A 16774-nucleotide genomic window follows, 5' to 3' on the forward strand; every position below is an offset into this window, starting at 1 on the left:
TCTTCCGGCCGACGCCGCGCGAACCTTTCCGGCGCGAACCACCGGACCGAGGCCGTTGTTCCGAGTCCCGGCGTCGCCCCCGCTCCGGGTGAGCTCGTGCGGCCAGCCCCAGGCAGCAACCGGCGTGGGCAAACAGGGTCTCGCGGGAGGGGAGCAGCGTGCACCCACGCAGGCCGGCGGCCATGGGCAGACTCAAAACCCCGCTGCTGCTGCAGAGAGGGCACCCCAAGTGCGACCGGCTCGGCAGGATCAAGAAGCTCGAGTAAGACTGAGCGGGAACGCGCGTGTGTACACGCGTGTACACGAGCGTGCGGGGGTGGGCGCGCGTGTGCGTGCGCATTAACGTGCGTTAGTGTGGAGTTTCTCCATGCGCGTGCGTGCTCTCATTTGTCTGCCTAGTGCCTTGTTGTGCACGTGTGCGTGCGTCAGTGTGGCGCTTCTGTGTGCGTGCGTGCCCGCGTCCTTTTGCCAGGTGTTGTGTGCGTGTGCGTGTAACCCGCAGCGTGCAGACGCTGTTCTCTTCCAGCTGTGTCCGTACCCGCGCCTCCGAGCAGCCTGTGTCCTGGCAACAGCGCGTCGGCTCCCCGCCCCCTCCGTGCCTTGGTTTACCCGCCCCGCGTTTCCTTCGTGCTCGTGCCTCTCTTTGCTGTGTTGCCCCTAGCTCTGCCCTGGCTGACAGCCCCGGTCCTGCGCCTGCGCAGCTCAAGCCGCTGACCCCGGGGGGTGCTCTGGGCAGTGCCGGGAAGGTGGGGGTCCTCCCGCCCCTGCTGTTGGCACGCGTATTAAAGGCGCCTTCAGACGCTGCTGTTATTATGGGTCCTGGAGGTGCTGGAGCCCCCTGCCTGCCGCCCCTAGCGGCACTGGGGCCCGGGTCCGTGTGCTCCTCCTCTCCCCCTACTCCTTTCCTCTCTGGGTCTTTGCTGCCGCCTCGTGGAGCCCCCGCTTCCATCCTGTGCCGCTTTCCTCCTGCCCGCCCTGCTGCCTCAGTGGGGTGAAGCTGCCCCTTATGGGAGCCAGGAGAGTGGTCTCCGTGCCTCGAGCGCCCCCTGCTGAGGAGGCCCCGGGCACATACTCCCTGTCCTCGTCCCCCTTCCCTAAATGAAGGTTCCAAGGTGCTTTTGACATTTGTCCCCGTGTGCCCTCGTCCTGCCCCCCGTCATCCCCATGCGGGCAGTCGGGGCCCCAAGGGCAGGACGAGCCGTCCTAGCAAGGTCCTCCCTCCTCGGGAGGCTGGCTGCGGTGCAGCAGAAAGCGCCCAGACTGGGGGAGCCCATCTCCCTCGAGCCTCCCCTTTCCCTTCCACAGTTTGTCAAACCTCCAGCTTCGGACAAAAGACCTGGACCTCAAGCTCCTCAACCGCATGAAGCAGCTGAAGGAGCTGGATCTGTCTGACAACCTGCTGGAGAGGGTGCCCGAGGGCCTGGACCTCCCCAGCCTGCAGGTCCTCAAGTGCTCCAACAACCAGCTGGAGGACGTGACGCCCCTGCAGCAGTTCTCGGCGCTGGAGGAGGTGGACTTCGAGGACAACTTATACCTGACGGTGAGCTGGAGGAGCAGGCCCAGCCGGGCCCCTCGGACTCCTCTGGGGGAGGAGTTCGTCATTCACGTTAATGAGGAGAGAGAAGCAGCGGGTGGTTCTGGGAATAGGGAGGGGTGGCCAAAATAACCCAAAAACCGACTCCAGGAGGACCCGGATTCAGATCTCACCTCTGGCCCTTAATGATCCGCCTGGGCTCACTTACAAATAGGGAAACTCCCGTTTTCTCACCTAATTGCACTCGCTTCAGTGTGTGGGGTAGAGGCTGGTTTCTATGTCACTTGCCTTTGTTTCCACCCCCAGCACTTAGCGTGACACTGACACATAGTAGGTGCTTAATACGTGTTTGCTTCGAGATCCTTTCAGCTCTGGGTTGCTGATCTTAGGTTACTCAGCCTGTGCTGGTGCTATGAGGCACCCACGGGACTGTGAGCCCCACACAGAACCAAACAGCCCCTGCCCTCAAGGAGCTGACAGTTTATAGAAGGGACGCTATGATGAATAAAGGAATATTCAGGATAAATAAAAAGTAAATACAGCAGTTGGGAAGGAGGGAGCTGGGGGGTCAGGAAAGGAAGAGAGGCTGATATTCCAGAAATGGGGAAAGCTGAGCTTTCAGAACCCCATAGTCTCGCCCAGAAGCTGCGCCCTCTGTGCCAAGCCTGGAGGAGAGCCCCCAGAGAGAAGCCCCTCATCTCTACCCTCCGAGGGCTTCAGCCCGTGCCTGTAGCAAAGGGGCATGGTCAGTAGAAAGAAGAACCCACCAGGAGGGACTCAGGAGACCTGGCTCCAGCACTGACTGGCTGCGGGGCCTGAGGGGAGTTCTTTAAGACAGCCGGGCCTCAGTTTGCACCAGTGTGAATTGGATGGGGGCTCGGGAGGGGGGGAGAATTGGGCCCCCTGCCCTCTGCTACTGGCACTCGGTGCCTTGAGGTTTGCATTGGCGCCGAGACCGCTTGGTCCTGAGCTTGTCCATATTCACCCCCAGGTCAATGACAATTACAAGATCTCCTCCCTGCTCCCCAACATCCGAAAAATCAATGGGAAGGAAACGGCCTCACTGATGAATCATGTGAAGATTCTGAACCGGGAACTGACCAGTCGAGTAAGGATGGCAAGAGGTGGGGGTGGGGAGCCTTCCTGGTCCTTCATAGAATTCCCTACTCAAGGGGGAGTCCACAAGTCCCCTCCCCTCACCCACATAATTTCTGACAGAGACACTGAAAGCCTGGCTAATGCTGCCCTCGCAGGCCAGACACTGGCCCTCAATACCTGAATTCATCTTGATTATCTGCTTACAGATTTATCATTCAGGAGTTTCTCATCTGGGATCCATGGAACCCTTAGGGGTCTTTGGATGGATAGATTTTCAAGGGTCATTGGTTATAGATGGGAAACAAAATTATGTCCTTGTTTCCTCTCATCTTTAGCTGAAATGTAGCTTTTTTTGATTTTAAAGCATCATTGTTGGGGGGGAGGGTGGGAAATCTGCCCTGATAGCTGACATCAATCCTTAGAGTGACTGGAGAATGAGGTGCCCTGAGGGGGCGTAGATCCTAGGAGATTCAAGCTATTGTAATTGCTTTTAATAGGACTCCTCACCATCTCCCCACCAGCAATGTCTTGTAGCCTTCTCAAACCCAGGGCGTCTGGCATGGGTTTGTTTTTCTCACTCCTGCTCCCTTCTCTCTCTCTTGAGGGTATGGCCCTATTTCCAGTCCAGGTATGAAACTCTGGAATCCTTAACTCGCCCTCATTTTCTCTCCAAACTGATCTGCTTGTTCTTCTGTGTGGACGCCATTCCATCTCCCGCTTGGCCAGGTCTTTGCACAGAGCGCCTCCTCTTTGCTCACAGGGTTCTCCCTCCTCACATTTGTCTATTAAGTCAACCCCGACTAGAAAAATCCACAATTCAGCTTACCCATCACTTGATCTTCTTGTCTTGGCTTGAAAAGTTCTAAGAAGGAAGACCCCAGTAGTTCCCAAGACCCCCCATTACAGTTTGACTGGCTAAACTGGCGAGGTGCACTTTCCCTGCTCTTGAGCCTAAACTTGCCTCTGTGCCACCTTCTCCTGGTTCTGCACTTGGCAGACAGAATAAGTCTGTTTCTTGGTTTGGAGGTGACTTCTCCAGGCTTTCTTAACATGCCCTCATCCAGGGTTAGACCTGTTGGCTCTCATCTGGGAGGATACCCGCGTCCTTTCCAGCTCCTCAGTGCCCGGACTTTACTTTGATGCAGCCCGGCCAGAAGAAAAGGAACCGGACACCTTTGTACATCTGTAGCCCTGCCTTCCATGATATTGATGGAAGTTGTGTTAGCTTTTTGAGGCTGCCTTTTAATACACTGGGCTCAACCCACTAAACCAGCCAGTCCTTTCCCAAGCAGGATGCCTGTCGAACCAGGCCTTGCCCAAATGTAAGATTTTGCATCGATCCCTTAGATTCAGCCGAACGTTCTGGCCTTCCAGGCTCTTTGGGATGCCGACTTTATCATCCATTGTGTCGTTTTAAAATTGGGGCGTGATTTTGCCTAGGCCTAGGCCTTTATCCACGTCAAAATGGTAGCATTTGATAAACCACATTTATAGTATTCTTCTAGTCTACCTGTTCAGTTATCCTATTAAAAAAATAGAGATGGGCCAACCTGCCCCATTTTTCGGGAAGCCAAGCTGAGTTCTTGGCGACTGCCGTCACCACGTCCATTTCTGCTCACCGGCCTTTCTCTTCAATGATGGCTTCAGTCCCTGAAATGTGCTTTGCAGATTCCATTCTCTTGCCTTTCCTGAAGACGAGGATGTTTATTCACCATTTCCTTACTCTGTGAGGACGTGTTACTGACAGGAAAGCTTTTGCTTTAGAAATCTTAATGCACTGTTTCCATCTCTTCTCTGCACTTTCCCCCTCTTGCTTTGGGCAGCTGCGCTGAATTGGGCCTTTTCCTTCCCATACCTTTTGCATGAGATGATGTTGCATAAAGGGAAATTTTACAGATAAGTTGCTGTTCAAGACTAGCGATGTCAAAGTGAAACCGAAGTAGATGCCCGAGTATAATGACTTAGAAAATGACAATTATTTATATTTTTACTTTTTTTGTTAAATGTTTCTCGGTTAGACTTGCGTCTGATTCTAACTGGAGGGCAGTGAGCTGGACCTGTCTCTCCCAGATTATTGTTGCCCTTCACTGACATGTTTTTCTTGGAAAGGAAACAAAATGTTTCTTGGCTTTTTTGACTTCCTTGTTGTAATGACTTGACTTATAGGGTTTAAACTTCTGTAGGAAGTAGTGATACTTAATCCAGTATCTGGTTCTTTATCCATTCCCATTTTTCATTGCTAATAAATTGTTAAAATAGGTCGGGCTTTGCCAGCCGTATTTTCTTACTGAAAAAAAAAAAATTTCTTTGAAAAATAAATAAAATCTCTACCTGAGCTCTGATAGGGCAGCTGGTGGTACAGTGGGTAGAGCACCAGCCCTGAAGTCAGGAGGACCCAAGTTCATATATGACCTCAGACACTTAACACTTCCTCACTGTGTGACCCTGGGCAAGTCACTTAGCCCCAATTGCCTCGGGGAAAAAACCAAAACCTTTTTTGGGGGGAAAAAGGGGGTAAGGCAATTGGGGTTAAGTGACTTGCCCGGGGTCACACAGCGAGGAAGTGTTGAGTGTTTGAGGCTGGATTTGGACTCAGATCCTTCTGATTCCAGGGCTAGTACCCTATCCACTGCACCACCTTGCTTCCCCTCCTCTCACTTTTCTTCATCTAATTTGGTGCTGATTGTTATCTTTGTGCTGATAAGTTAATCACCTAATTGTACTCAAACCTGATTTGGGATCACCACCGCCATAGGCAAGGATTGTCCAGACTATCAGGTTCCAGCCGTTTGTCCCCTGCTCAGAATTGTCCCACCGGTGCCTCCGGCTTCCTCTGGAAAGGTCACCCGGCTTCTTTGCTTTGGAGAGAGCCTCCGGCCTTGTTTCTCCCTCCTGACCCAGGTTCCCAGGACCTCCTTTTGCCATCTTCCCCCGTAACTACTTCTATGTGGAAGTTACTAAATATTAGAGTCCATTTTGATTGTTTGAACTGCACCTGACCTGGTTCTGAACTCGGAGGGGCCCGGCCCTCCGCCACAGACCTCGAGGCTTAAACTGCTGGTGTTTGTGAGGCCGGTTGTCGGTCCCGAGCAGTGCCAGGTGAGATGACCCAGTGTCTCATGAGAGGTTTCTTGTGAGAGTAAATTGAACTCCTCCGGTTCTTTTATTGAGAGCCGTCCGTCCTTCCATTTAATTTAAAGTCGCAATCTTGAACATCGGGACCGTTTCCTCTCTCCCTTCTGGGCGAGGCTCTCCCATACTTGGAGCTCAGTTAAGATTATTTATAGCCCACCTAAAACTGGTGTCATTCCTTGTGCCCTTGGCCCCTTTCCCACCTCTCAGCATCGGTCTTTACCACCTGGCAGTCAGCACTCCGGGTCTCTGTTCTTCAGACTCTACCTCTAGAGCTGGAAGGATCTCGGGATCAGAGGAGCCCAGACTGAGAGCTAGAAGGGACCTTGAGCCCCCCTTTCCTCCGGCTTCCTCATGGTAGCGAGGAGATGAGCCTCGGCAGGGAACGAGTTACTTAGGGAGGGTAGCGCCTCCGTGGGGACCAGGCGGGCCCGGGTACTTGGAGCTCAGAGTAATCGGGGTCCCCTCCCTGCACCCAAAAGCCTTGGGGAGGGGGAGACGTTCTGGAAGGAGAGAACCAAGAGCGGACAGGCTAATGCCCACCCTGAGGACGGGGCATGGCCCGGGCCTCCTGGAAGAAGCTGGGGTGGATCTGTGCCCAGAGTTGGGGTCCCTGGGGTAGCCCGACAGACTGGTGGGGTGGGGGTGGGGAGGAGAGGGGCAAAGAGACCACGAAGGCCACCCCAGCTCAGTTGTCTTTCCTACCAACTGCTTGGTGCTGCCTAGAACCGTGCCCGATGGCTGGGCCTGCCAGCTCCCCGCTTTGGTGGGCCTAATGTCTGTAGCCCCCTGTGGCCACAGAAGCCGGGTAATGAGTGCTGGAAGGTTCATTGGGGCTGCAGCTCATTGACTTGCTCAGCTCCTCCCGGCCTTGACCCTTCTTGTCCACCAAACCACAACTGAGAGGGAGAACAGGGCCTGGGGGGGGGGGGGGCACACTGAGGGCCAGATGGTGGGGAGGGAGAAAGCCACGGACCCCTCCTTGTCCCCCTGCCCTGGCCTAGGTCACTGCTTACTGGGAGAAGAACTACCAGGTCCAGGTGGAGTCCCGGGCCCAGGCCAGGGAGCTCCACAAGGAGTTTGTGAAGTCGGCTGTCAGAGAAGTGCGCTACGGGCCCGAGTCCCTGAGTGATTTCACCCAGTGGAAGGTAAGGGCCGGGGGAAATGCCCAAACCCAGAGAAGCCCGCCTGGCTCTCCCCCCTGCATTTCCCCGCAGAGCATGAGCCCCGGCTCCGGGGGACACGCGGACGTTTCCCATTTACTTTTATTCACGCTTTTGAAAAAAACTGTAGCCAACATACCAAGCGGTGTGCAGCACCACCTTCTCCCCCTCCCCCCATCTCCTTGGAGGCAGGTGCTTTTATTACCCCATTTTAGAGATGAGGGACCTGAGGCCTGCCCACCATCTCATAGTACCCGAGTCCGGTCTGAATTTGAGGCCTCTGGGTCCTGGCCGCCTCCTGGGGTCACTGCTGCTGCTGCAGGGAGGTCCTGTGCCCTCCTCGGACCCGGGGGGGGGGGGGGCGGCTTCTTGTCTGCCCCTCCCCATTTCTGTAACCCAGCCCCTGCGAGCACTCAGTGCTTGTTAACCCAAAGGACTCTGTCCCACCCCAGGTGAAGATGATCGCCCAGCAGCTGGTAGCCTCGAAGGTGACTGGAAAGCAGGCCCCCGTGGAGGAGGAGGTGGTGGAGAAGGACGCGGACTCAAGCCCAGAGGTTCCGGAGACAACCCCTGTGGAGACCCCGAGGACCCCGGCCCCGGCGGGAGCATCCAGCCAAGAATATGTGGTAGGGCCTCCTTGGGAAACCCTGGCAGTGGGCTTGTGGTCACTGGCCAGGGGACACGGTGCCCGTGTGTGTCTGGGGCTCCCTCTGCCTCTGCTGGGCCCGGCCTGGCTCCCCCACCCCAGGGTCGGCCCCGTGGCTGCTCCAGGATCTTCAGGCACTTGAAGCCCACTCCCTGACGGCACCGGATATGCCCCTCATGGTCCCGGGTGTTTCTGGAAGTCTGGCCTAGGGTTCAGAGCCAAGGGAGGGCCCCCAGTGCCACGCCAGCAGGGTCAGGGTTAGGACTTGCCCTCAGAGCCTGGCACTGCTGGGCAGGTAGAGCAAGCACACACACACACACAGACACACACACACACACACACACACACACACACACACACACACACACACACCCCATGAGGTATAGCCAGGGATTGAGTTCGAATTCTCCATCAATAAAGAGGCCCAGACAATGGGGTAAGAGCTGGGGATAGAGAGAGGAAGGTGGTCCCTGGAGCTCTGGGGGGGAGATGCCAGGCAGACATCTGTTCCAACGAGCTCCAGATGGGATCCATAGAGGGAATGACCAGAGGGAAGGCCCTGCAGGGAGAAGGGAGAGCCTTCGGGGCAGAGGCCGGGGGATGGCCCTGAGCATGGGGGCCAGGGGAGAAAGAGGCAGAGCTCGTCAGTCCCTAGGGCTTCCCTTCAGCTCCTCGCTGCGCTCTCTTCCATCATCTGCAGTCCCCGAGAACCTCCTCCCCTCATGGCCGGGGTCGAACCCAGTCTCTGGCTGATGTGTGTCCCACCCCCCTGCCCTGGCCTCCATCCCTGCTCCATCCCTTACCACAGCTCAAGCTCTCGGCCTTTAAGTGGAAGAAGAGGCTCCCATCGGACTCCCCGCCCTGCAAGAGGGCCCGCTCCTCCCCGCCCCCCCCAGACTCCCAGGCCAGCAGCCAGGGCGGTGGCCAGTCTGCCCCAGCGGAGGGCACCCAAGGCCAGATGGGCTCAGAGGGTCAGGTAAGGCCCTGGAGAGGGGTCGGGGGGGGGGGAGGTCTCCTCTGGTCCCGTGTCTCAACCCTTTGGTGGCCTGTCTGCAGGACATGGAGCTGCAGCCCATGCACTTCCTGCAATGCCACAGCAAAGGCAACAGCCCGGACGACTTCAGCACCCAGCTGTGGGCCTGCGCCTTTGAGCCCACCTGGAACGAGGGCACGGGTGAGCTCCCTGCCCTGCCCGCCAGGGTCCCTGTGCTCTGGGGTGAGGGAGAGCTCAGACCTGCCGCCCCCTATCTCCCACTGGTCACCCCCCCTTCCCTTCTCCAGGACTGCCCAGAGGCGCATCCCAGACCGTGGCCACTTGTGGGGGGGAGGCCGTGTGTGTGATTGACTGCCAGACCGGTCTCGTGCTCCACAGGTACAAGGTGCCTGGAGAGGTGAGTGGGGCTCCAGATCCCAGCAGGCCATTCTGGAGAACTAGGGCACGTGTCCAGTCACTCACGGGGAGAGTAGGTGGGGGGCTCTGGGCAACATTTTCTTGACTAACAGCCTTCAAGGGGGCCTGTCTGGGGCCCCCTCTCCTGAGCATGTCCGTGTCCTCCCCAGGAGTTCTTCACTGTGGCCTGGACCTTTCTGACCCTTGTGACCCAGGATGGACGGAAGAAGCGCAGTAGCGTGTTGGCAGCCGCGGGTCGCCGTGGCATCGTGAGCCTCATTCACGTGCGCGCGGGCTTCTGCTACGGAGACATCCGAGCCCACCGGAAACCCATCGCCATGGCTTGCTTCAGCCCTTCCCAGGAGACCCACCTTTTCAGTAAGAGGTCCCGCCCCCACCCAACTCCCCAAGGTGGAGGGTCCCACCCAGTCAGGCCGCGATATCCATGCCAACAATTCCGAGGGGCCCTGGGGCCGCGGCCTTCAGCCTTCCCCTCCTCTCCCCAGCCGCCTCGTACAACAAGCGCATCATCCTCTGGGACATCGGCCTCCCCGACTACAACTACCACTTTAGGCCCAGGTGAGCCTTCTCCCCAGAGCCCAGCTGGGGGTGGGAGGGGAAGGCCCCTGTAGGGGCTCACCCTTTCCTTCCTCCCTCCCTCAGCCAACTCCTGGTGTTGGATGCCAGCGCCACCCCCTTGCGTCTCTGCCCGGTGGCCTCTTGCCCTGACCACTACCTGCTCGCCGGTTGTGAGGATGGCTGCTTTGCCTGGGACATACGGCTGGACGAGTCCCAGAAGAAGAGGTGAGTTGGGGGGTCTGGACGCTGGGTGATGAGAGGGAAGGTGTCAGAGGTGATAGGTGTGGCCGGGAGGCCAGGGGGGCTTTTCCTCACCTTCTCAAGCAAGTATGTTGGTGTGGGGGAGGCTAGTCAAAATAGGGTCCAGCCTTCCCACCTGGGGGTGTTTGCAGTGCCCAGATTGCTTCTCCTCAGCTGGGACCACCATGGTGGGAGTATTTGGGGTGGGCTTGTTTGGTAAAACTTGGAATGAGGAGACAGGGTCTCCTACCAAGGAGGTCCGAGTCCCCTCAGATGGCTGACGTCCCACGGCTTAATCTTCTGCAGAGAATGCGAGATGGAGTTCCTGTTCCCCCAAGGCCCAGGGCGAGCGCTAAAGAGAGTGGACGGGCTGGGGTTTGTGAGCGAGGATGTTGTGGGTGAGCCGAGATGTGGGGCTGGTGGGGCCTAGGCCCACCGAGGGGAGCAGCCACCGGCTGAGGCCTTGGGAACTCCCCCAGAACCCAGATGGAAGTCCCAGAGGGGCCCCAAAGGGGGGTGGAGGTAAAGTGCCCTTCGTGAGAAAGGTGATCCCTTATATGGAGATCTGGATTGTATGGGGCAGAGGATGGGGGGCCACTTAGCAGGGTCACTACTCCATGTGGATGCTCACGGGCCTTTAGACTTGAAGCAGCTGCCCCTCCGAAGGCGGGCGGTATAACCCCCTTTTCAGTGGCTCAGCTTTCTTGTTCTTGTGCAGCATCCAAGGGCTGTACCCCAGGCTCCATCTGCTTGTGGAGCTGGAGCCAGTCCCTGGCAGGAAGAGGAGACAAGCGGCAAGTGACCGCCATCATCCTGGCTGAGCTCCAGTGGTCCAGCACAGAGCTGTCCTACCTGACCCTCAGCACCTGCCCAGGTGAAGCTCCCTCTAGAAAGCATGTGATTGGGGGGCGGCTGGCTAGAGAAGGAGCTCCCAGCGTGGGAAGCAGCTGTCAGTGGGACTTGGAGGAGCCCAGACTGACATAAATGGGACCCTTGGAGGGGAGCAGGGGTGGTACCCAGGGTCTTGCATCTGGGCAGCACAGGAAGGAGCAGGCCCTGACCTCAGCACCCCCCACGCTTTGACTGATTGCAGAGAAAGCGTTTGTCTTCTGTGGGGATGAAGAAGGCAGCGTGTGGATGTACAACGTCAAGCGCTACCTCCACCAGCAACGGCAGCAGCCCTTGCAGGCCAAGGTGGCCCCCACAAAGGTAGGTGGCTGGGAGTTCTCTGGGGTGTTAATCTTAGCTCTGACTTCATTTTTCCTCCCAGAACCCCGGTCTGTGGTGATCTCTAAGAACCTGAAGGTGGGGTTCACAGCCAGAGGGTCTGAAACCCCTCCTTTGTCCTTAGCTTAGGCAGGAGTGGGTGCCGCTCCCTTCTGCTCCCCCCTGAAATGCCGTAAGGATCAGGAAAGCCCTAAGTCAGGCTGTTATTGTTGCTCTGCTCTGGGTGAGCCCTGAAGGGCACATTTGTGTCCGGTGAGCTGTACCCCTAAAATCTCTTCTTTCTCTGGGCAGATTCTCAGATGGCCGGATCTCTCAGCCCGGGGCAAAAAGATGAACAAAACTTTAATCAACACAGCAGCCGTAGACCCTACCTTCACCTACCTTGTGGCTCTGACAGATACGAACATCATCACCATCTGGAAGAAACTCTAGCAGGCAGGGCCGGGGCTGTGCTTTTCCCCGGTGGGGACTGTGAGGTTTTCCTAAGTGTGCGGTTTTTTAAGTGGATCGTTTTCAACTAAACTCAAATTAAAAGGAAGTGAGCTGTGTTTTTATGTCCTGTAACTAGGCCTAAGACCCCAGGTGATCATTTTCCTGGCTTAGTGGCCAAGGATGCGATTGGCTTTTCTTAAAGCAAGATGGAGCTTGGAATTCTGACCGGCAGCCAGTCAATTCTAACTCTCGTTTCCTGTTTTGGAGCGCCTACGTACTTGCTAGGCACACCATCTACGGCAACCTTCCTCCTACTTGGACACAAATCCATTATGATTAAACTGTCTGATAAGTCCCATCTCCTCCTATTAATCTCCAGGCCACCCTGGCCAGACTATCACTTGTGATTTTATGGCAAGCAGAATTTTGAAGATGGTTAAAAATCGATACTCGAGATATTTAGAGAGTGACTCGAGAGGTAAGAAATACATTTTATGAGGAAATTACAGGAGTTGTATGCCGAAAGGGAAAGGCAGTAAGAAAGTTTCCCCCATTTAACTTTTCATACCAGTTGGAAGTCAAAACTGCAGGGGAAGGACAGCAAGAACTATTCGATTCCTTCTTGTTTGTCTTTGATAGCAACCTAGAACGGGGAAAAAACACATTAGCCAATGATTTAGGGCTAAGATTCCCCAACAAGTTGTAGGATCTCAAGGTAAGTTATGGGCATATTAAAAGTAGGAAGAGTTCAAATATTCTTTTCCATCCTAGGAAGGGAAGCATTAATAAAACACCCACATGCATTTAGGCAAGTCTTTCAACCACGGCGTCCACTTAGTCAAGCAATTTTGGAGTTGACTGTTCCCTTCCAAAGTCCTCCCTAGCAGAGTTATGATGCTACAGAGTGGAGGGAATAAGGAGGAGCCGAGAGTAATTTAATCGAGTGTTTACGGTGGGAATGACCTTTAGAGAGTGAACTGAATTGTTCCCATATCCCAGCCTTGAGCACTTCCGAGTGTCACCAGGACCTTCTGTTTATGTGAAAGGTCACCATTTAAGACAATGCAAAATCCACCACCATGACACCGAGGCTGGAAGCATTCCAATTTAAAGATGACACTCAGAAAGGAAATCAAGCCAGAAAGGGGAGCTATTTTATAGGGAAGTTGCAAACGGTGGAAAAACTCTTGAGATTCTCTGCTCAAGATGAGCCCTTCCCTGTGGTCCCCTCCCTCCTTCCCTCCCTCTCTGGGGATTCCTTACCCGGAATCGCTCCTCCAACAAGGAGAGCTCGCTGATCAGGTCTGTGATGGCATTAGTGAACGCTTCCTGAGGGCTGTAGTCTGGAGTGGTCTGTACCCGAATGATGATCTTGTGTTCCAGGGGGTGGGGGACTTTGTAGCCTGCAAACAGCACCTGAGGGTCTTTCAGTAACTGTCTGAAATGCAGAAAAAGCAAGTCGAGGCTGAAGGTAAGCCAGAGGAGTGGAGAATGACAGCAGCTAGCCCCCTTGCCACTGAGCATTCTCCTCTGTCCTTTGCTGCACACGGACCCTTCCACCACAGAATGGGACGGTGCCACTGGAATGACTTGGGATGAAGGAAAATAATGAATCCTTTCATACAATAAAGCTTCAACTTTTACATCTTTTCAACCCGTTCAGTCTGTAATGTCTATTGCCATAATTCCTTGTTTTACATCACTTGCCACTGAAAATAAGGTTTTAAGACATTCATTAAATTACTGTGAAAACTCATCACACTGGCTTTTAAAGGTACCAGGTCAAGTCTAGCCATGGTCACAGCCATAGGTATCCAATGGGGTTTAAGCCATGACTGCGCCGGCCACTGAAGCATCCTGGGTAAGTTCCTTGGCCTTTTGTTTTAACATGCCATCAAGCTGCCAAGGCTGTACGGCATCCTCCAAACTGTCCACCACCCCTTCAGTGGGGACTTCCAAGACTATCGTTAAGGTGAAAAACCCCCAGAACATTTGGGAGAGGTGATGTCCAAATCTCACAGGCTCATCTGAACTTGTGGCAGCATTTCTGGTAGAGCCCTGATGACAAAGTGAGTTTTGTCAGTAAAAACTCTCTTTTCCCAATCTTCAGGATACTGAAGTAGTTTATTGCTGGGATTTTACTGGTATATCACATTCCCAGACAAGTAAATTCCCTTTACCAACCCAAGCCAGCCCTATCTCTGCCTCTCAGTGGTTCCTACAACAAAGCCTTCTAAACTGAGTTGAGACACCCCATAGGAGGTAAGTAGATGTGGGGGACAAAAAATTTGGCAATAGTAAAAGGTTAATGCAAAAAACTAATTCAAAATCAAACACATAATGCCTCCAAGAAGCCCTGGCCTAGTACATGGGGAAGAGAACTAGAATCACAATCAGGATGTTTTAAAGGTAGGACTCGAACCCAGATCTCCTGGTGCCGAGGCCAGATCCGTCCACTACACTGCACTGCTGCCTCAGGATTTATCTCATGGAGGAAAAAAGTGAATCCACTGACAAAGCAGAGGAAAGCAACCTGGATTAGAACACAGGACCCAAGGAACACGCTTATGTGCAGTACTTCCAATCTGCTCACAGCCCCAGTGGCTGGGTCCCCAAACACATCCTGCCCCTTCCCTCCCCTTCTTTGCCCCATGAATTCCTCCTCCCCTAATTCTGTGACATAACTTGGACGCGACAGGGCTGGCGTTTGGTTTTCTAACGTGCTGTGTTGTACTGCATCCTGGGAAGCTGGGCAACAAAGGCTCCGTGGCTAACGCCTCTAACTCTCCTGCTTTCCACCACAGCGCTCTCTAAGACACAAGCCCCTGACAAAGATTGCTTGATTTTAAACTTGTGAATATAGCCAAAGTGGTAACATACTTGGTCAGGGGCAACATGAGTCAATGTAGAATTTAAATGAGTCATAGCAATAAAATGACAGCACTGTGTGTACAGCATGAGATGCGGTAATGCTGCGGAGAAAATAAAGGCATCTACCATTCCTCGTTCAGAGAGAGCATTTCTTGGAAAGATCCTAGAAGTTATGGGTCAAAGTGGGCAGAGAAGATGACCCAGGAAGCAAACAAGGTGAGCAGAGGCAGGAGAAAATCAGCCTGACGGCTGCAAAAGGTTCTAATATGACGGATGAACCAGAATTAAAGAAACAAAAGAAAGATCTGTTGGTTAAATTACTGAGATAAGTAAACACAAAGAGACTACTATGCTAAAGGAAACAGGAGCCATGATGAAAACAAAGGAGAAGACTCAAATGGACTGATGCAAAGGGAAGTCAGAGGAACTAGAATATGCAATGACTACAGCACTGTACAGGGAAAGAAGAGTGAGAGAAACCTAGGGCTGTAATACGCTAAAAGCCAAGCTGGGCCCCAAAGGAAGGACCCACCCGTTCTGCAGGCGAGGGAGAAGCCGCTGCATGAACAGTCACACTTTGATGTATTGTGTCAGACTGAAGTTTTGTTCAGTGGGAAAAGGATGCAGAAAGACACAACGATAAAATAAACAATTATTTTAAATGTAGTCTAAGGTTCAGATCTGGTGGCATGGAGGACAGAGCACACGGCCCGGAACTGAGAAGCCTGGGCAAGACACTTCTCCCTGTCTGCCTCAGTTCCCTCATCTGTAGAATGAACTGGACAAGGAAACTGCCAACTGCTCTAATGCCAAGTGGGGTCACAACGAGTTGGAAACAACTGAAAAACTGAGCAACAAAAACGACCGGACACTGGGGGCCTCAAATGCCAAAAGAGAAGTTTTATTCTGTAGGAACTGGGGAGCTACTCAAGGTGTTTGAGCAGGGAAATGGAATAAGCAGCTTTGGGGAAGATTAATTTGGCCACAGCATGTTGGATATACAATGGGAAAGAGGGTAAGTCAGGAGGCCAGTCCAGGTGCTGGGTCGACTAACATAGGCTGGGAAAGTTCCTCCTTGTTACTAAGCAATCAGAGGCTAGCTGTTCATAAGCAACCAAACAGGCAAAAGGTCATTTCCTCCTGGCTCCCTGGTTCTGCTTCTGAAAGAGGCACAGCGGGCATCATTGGTACCAGATGAGCGACGGGCCTGCTTCACACCGTGAGTAACACTCCGGGGCTCCCTAGTCTGCTCTACTTCTGAGAGTTGCTGGAAAGGGTTTAATGGTTCCTGAGGGACCAATATCAATGTGAAGACCATGGCCTGGGGGTCCAGCCCGTTCTCAGCGCACCACCCCAATATCCAGAGGTGGGCAGGAAGGGAGGGAGGAGGAGAGGAGGCGGGAACAAGGGACCCTGTCAGCAGCAGCCGGCGCTATGACTTACGACTTGATGATGTTCCCCAGCGTGTGGTCCTCCTTGTTGATGGTGAACAAACAGGCATTGGGGACTTTGGTGTCCTTGTTAATGGTGATCCTGGGGGGTGGGGAGAGGAAGAGGAGCCCGTGAGTGACCAGTGACCTGAGCACCCCCAAAGCCTGGAAAGAACTTCCCTTCCATGACATCGGGGAGGTCACGAGGGCAAATACTCTCGCTGACCAGGGAGGGGCCTGAGCCCCCCGGGCTGTGCAGAAACGAGGGCTGGGTAGGGGTCTGTGACCCATGGGAAAGTAGAGGCTCCCGCCAGGATTCTCACCTGGGGCTCAACTGCGGGGAATTAAGAGTAAGACCCGAAGTCGGGAAACCCGGGGTCACATCCAGCTTCGGACACTTACGGGCAAGGTGACCCAATCGCTACCTGCCTCAGTTTCCTCGTCTGTAAAATGGGGGCTAACGCTCCTGCTCGCCAAGCGCTACAATGACCGCTCCCGCACCGGCCAGCCTTCCTTGCATTTACCCATCGGTCCCTTCGGTTGTCACGGGCCCTCAGCGAACACAAGAGGAAACTGAGGCCCGGGAGCGCACGGATGGGGGCGGAGGCTCCCCGTGTGGATTTCCCCCCATTTTACGGAGGAGGCCGGGGCCTCTCCTGCTCTCGGCCCTCCCGCCCCGCGGCCGCGCTCACTTCTTCTCTCCCTCAAAGAGGAGGAAGGACTCGAAGGCCGGAGGCGCGTTCATTCTCTGCCGCTATCGCCGGTGTTCCCCAGCCCGGTACAACATCCGCTTCCGGGGCACGCCGGGATTCGAAAGCAGCTCGCGCGTGCGCGTCGACGGCGGAACAGGAAATAACACTCCGCCGCGCTATGGAGCAGAAAGGGAAAAAAGCTGGGGGCGGGGGGAGGGGAGAGGAGAAAGATCGGCACATGCGCGTCTGGGCGGGTCTAGGAACGAAGGACGTGTTCCTTTCGCCCCGCGAGGGGGCGACGCGGCTCCAGCGCTGCAGCTCGTGGCTCCCGGGCTCCCAC

At 54.7% G+C, this 16774-nt stretch overlaps 2 protein-coding genes across 2 annotated transcripts; one reads left to right on the plus strand and one right to left on the minus strand.

Annotated features, from left to right (window-relative positions):
* The first annotated feature begins 80 nt into the window (after window positions 1-80).
* Window positions 81-11547, plus strand: LRWD1 (leucine rich repeats and WD repeat domain containing 1). Its single transcript, XM_051991870.1, has 15 exons — window positions 81-262; window positions 1306-1540; window positions 2526-2642; window positions 6769-6912; window positions 7380-7553; window positions 8382-8549; window positions 8630-8747; window positions 8855-8964; window positions 9134-9341; window positions 9470-9542; window positions 9627-9767; window positions 10089-10180; window positions 10501-10656; window positions 10876-10991; window positions 11301-11547. Exons 1-15 carry the CDS (start codon window positions 183-185, stop codon window positions 11439-11441), a joined length of 2073 nt encoding a protein of 690 aa, XP_051847830.1. The 5' UTR covers window positions 81-182; the 3' UTR covers window positions 11442-11547.
* Window positions 11548-11920: 373 nt separating this feature from the next.
* Window positions 11921-16553, minus strand: POLR2J (RNA polymerase II subunit J). The gene is made up of 4 exons (XM_051991872.1): window positions 16435-16553; window positions 15756-15845; window positions 12705-12879; window positions 11921-12084 (listed from the first exon to the last, which is right to left on the minus strand). The coding sequence occupies exons 1-4, from the start codon at window positions 16485-16487 to the stop codon at window positions 12049-12051; spliced, it is 354 nt and encodes a 117-aa protein (XP_051847832.1). The 5' UTR covers window positions 16488-16553; the 3' UTR covers window positions 11921-12048.
* Window positions 16554-16774: the final 221 nt, after the last annotated feature.

Source organism: Antechinus flavipes, chromosome 4, assembly GCF_016432865.1.
Source record: "Antechinus flavipes isolate AdamAnt ecotype Samford, QLD, Australia chromosome 4, AdamAnt_v2, whole genome shotgun sequence".
Lineage (NCBI taxonomy): Eukaryota > Metazoa > Chordata > Mammalia > Dasyuromorphia > Dasyuridae > Antechinus > Antechinus flavipes.

Bases quoted from the DNA above. Each gene is read 5' to 3' on its own strand.
- LRWD1 (XM_051991870.1), top strand. From the start codon at position 183: ATGGGCAGACTCAAAACCCCGCTGCTGCTGCAGAGAGGGCACCCCAAG. The intron at 7,554-8,381 runs GTAGGGCCTCCT...CCCTTACCACAG, and splicing joins CATCCAGCCAAGAATATGTG to CTCAAGCTCTCGGCCTTTAA. The intron at 10,992-11,300 runs GTAGGTGGCTGG...TTCTCTGGGCAG, and splicing joins CCAAGGTGGCCCCCACAAAG to ATTCTCAGATGGCCGGATCT.
- POLR2J (XM_051991872.1), bottom strand. From the start codon at position 16,487: ATGAACGCGCCTCCGGCCTTCGAGTCCTTCCTCCTCTTTGAGGGAGAG. The intron at 15,846-16,434 runs GTGAGCGCGGCC...CCCACCCCCCAG, and splicing joins CTCTTTGAGGGAGAGAAGAA to GATCACCATTAACAAGGACA. The intron at 12,085-12,704 runs GTAAGGAATCCC...TCCCCGTTCTAG, and splicing joins TGTTGGAGGAGCGATTCCGG to GTTGCTATCAAAGACAAACA.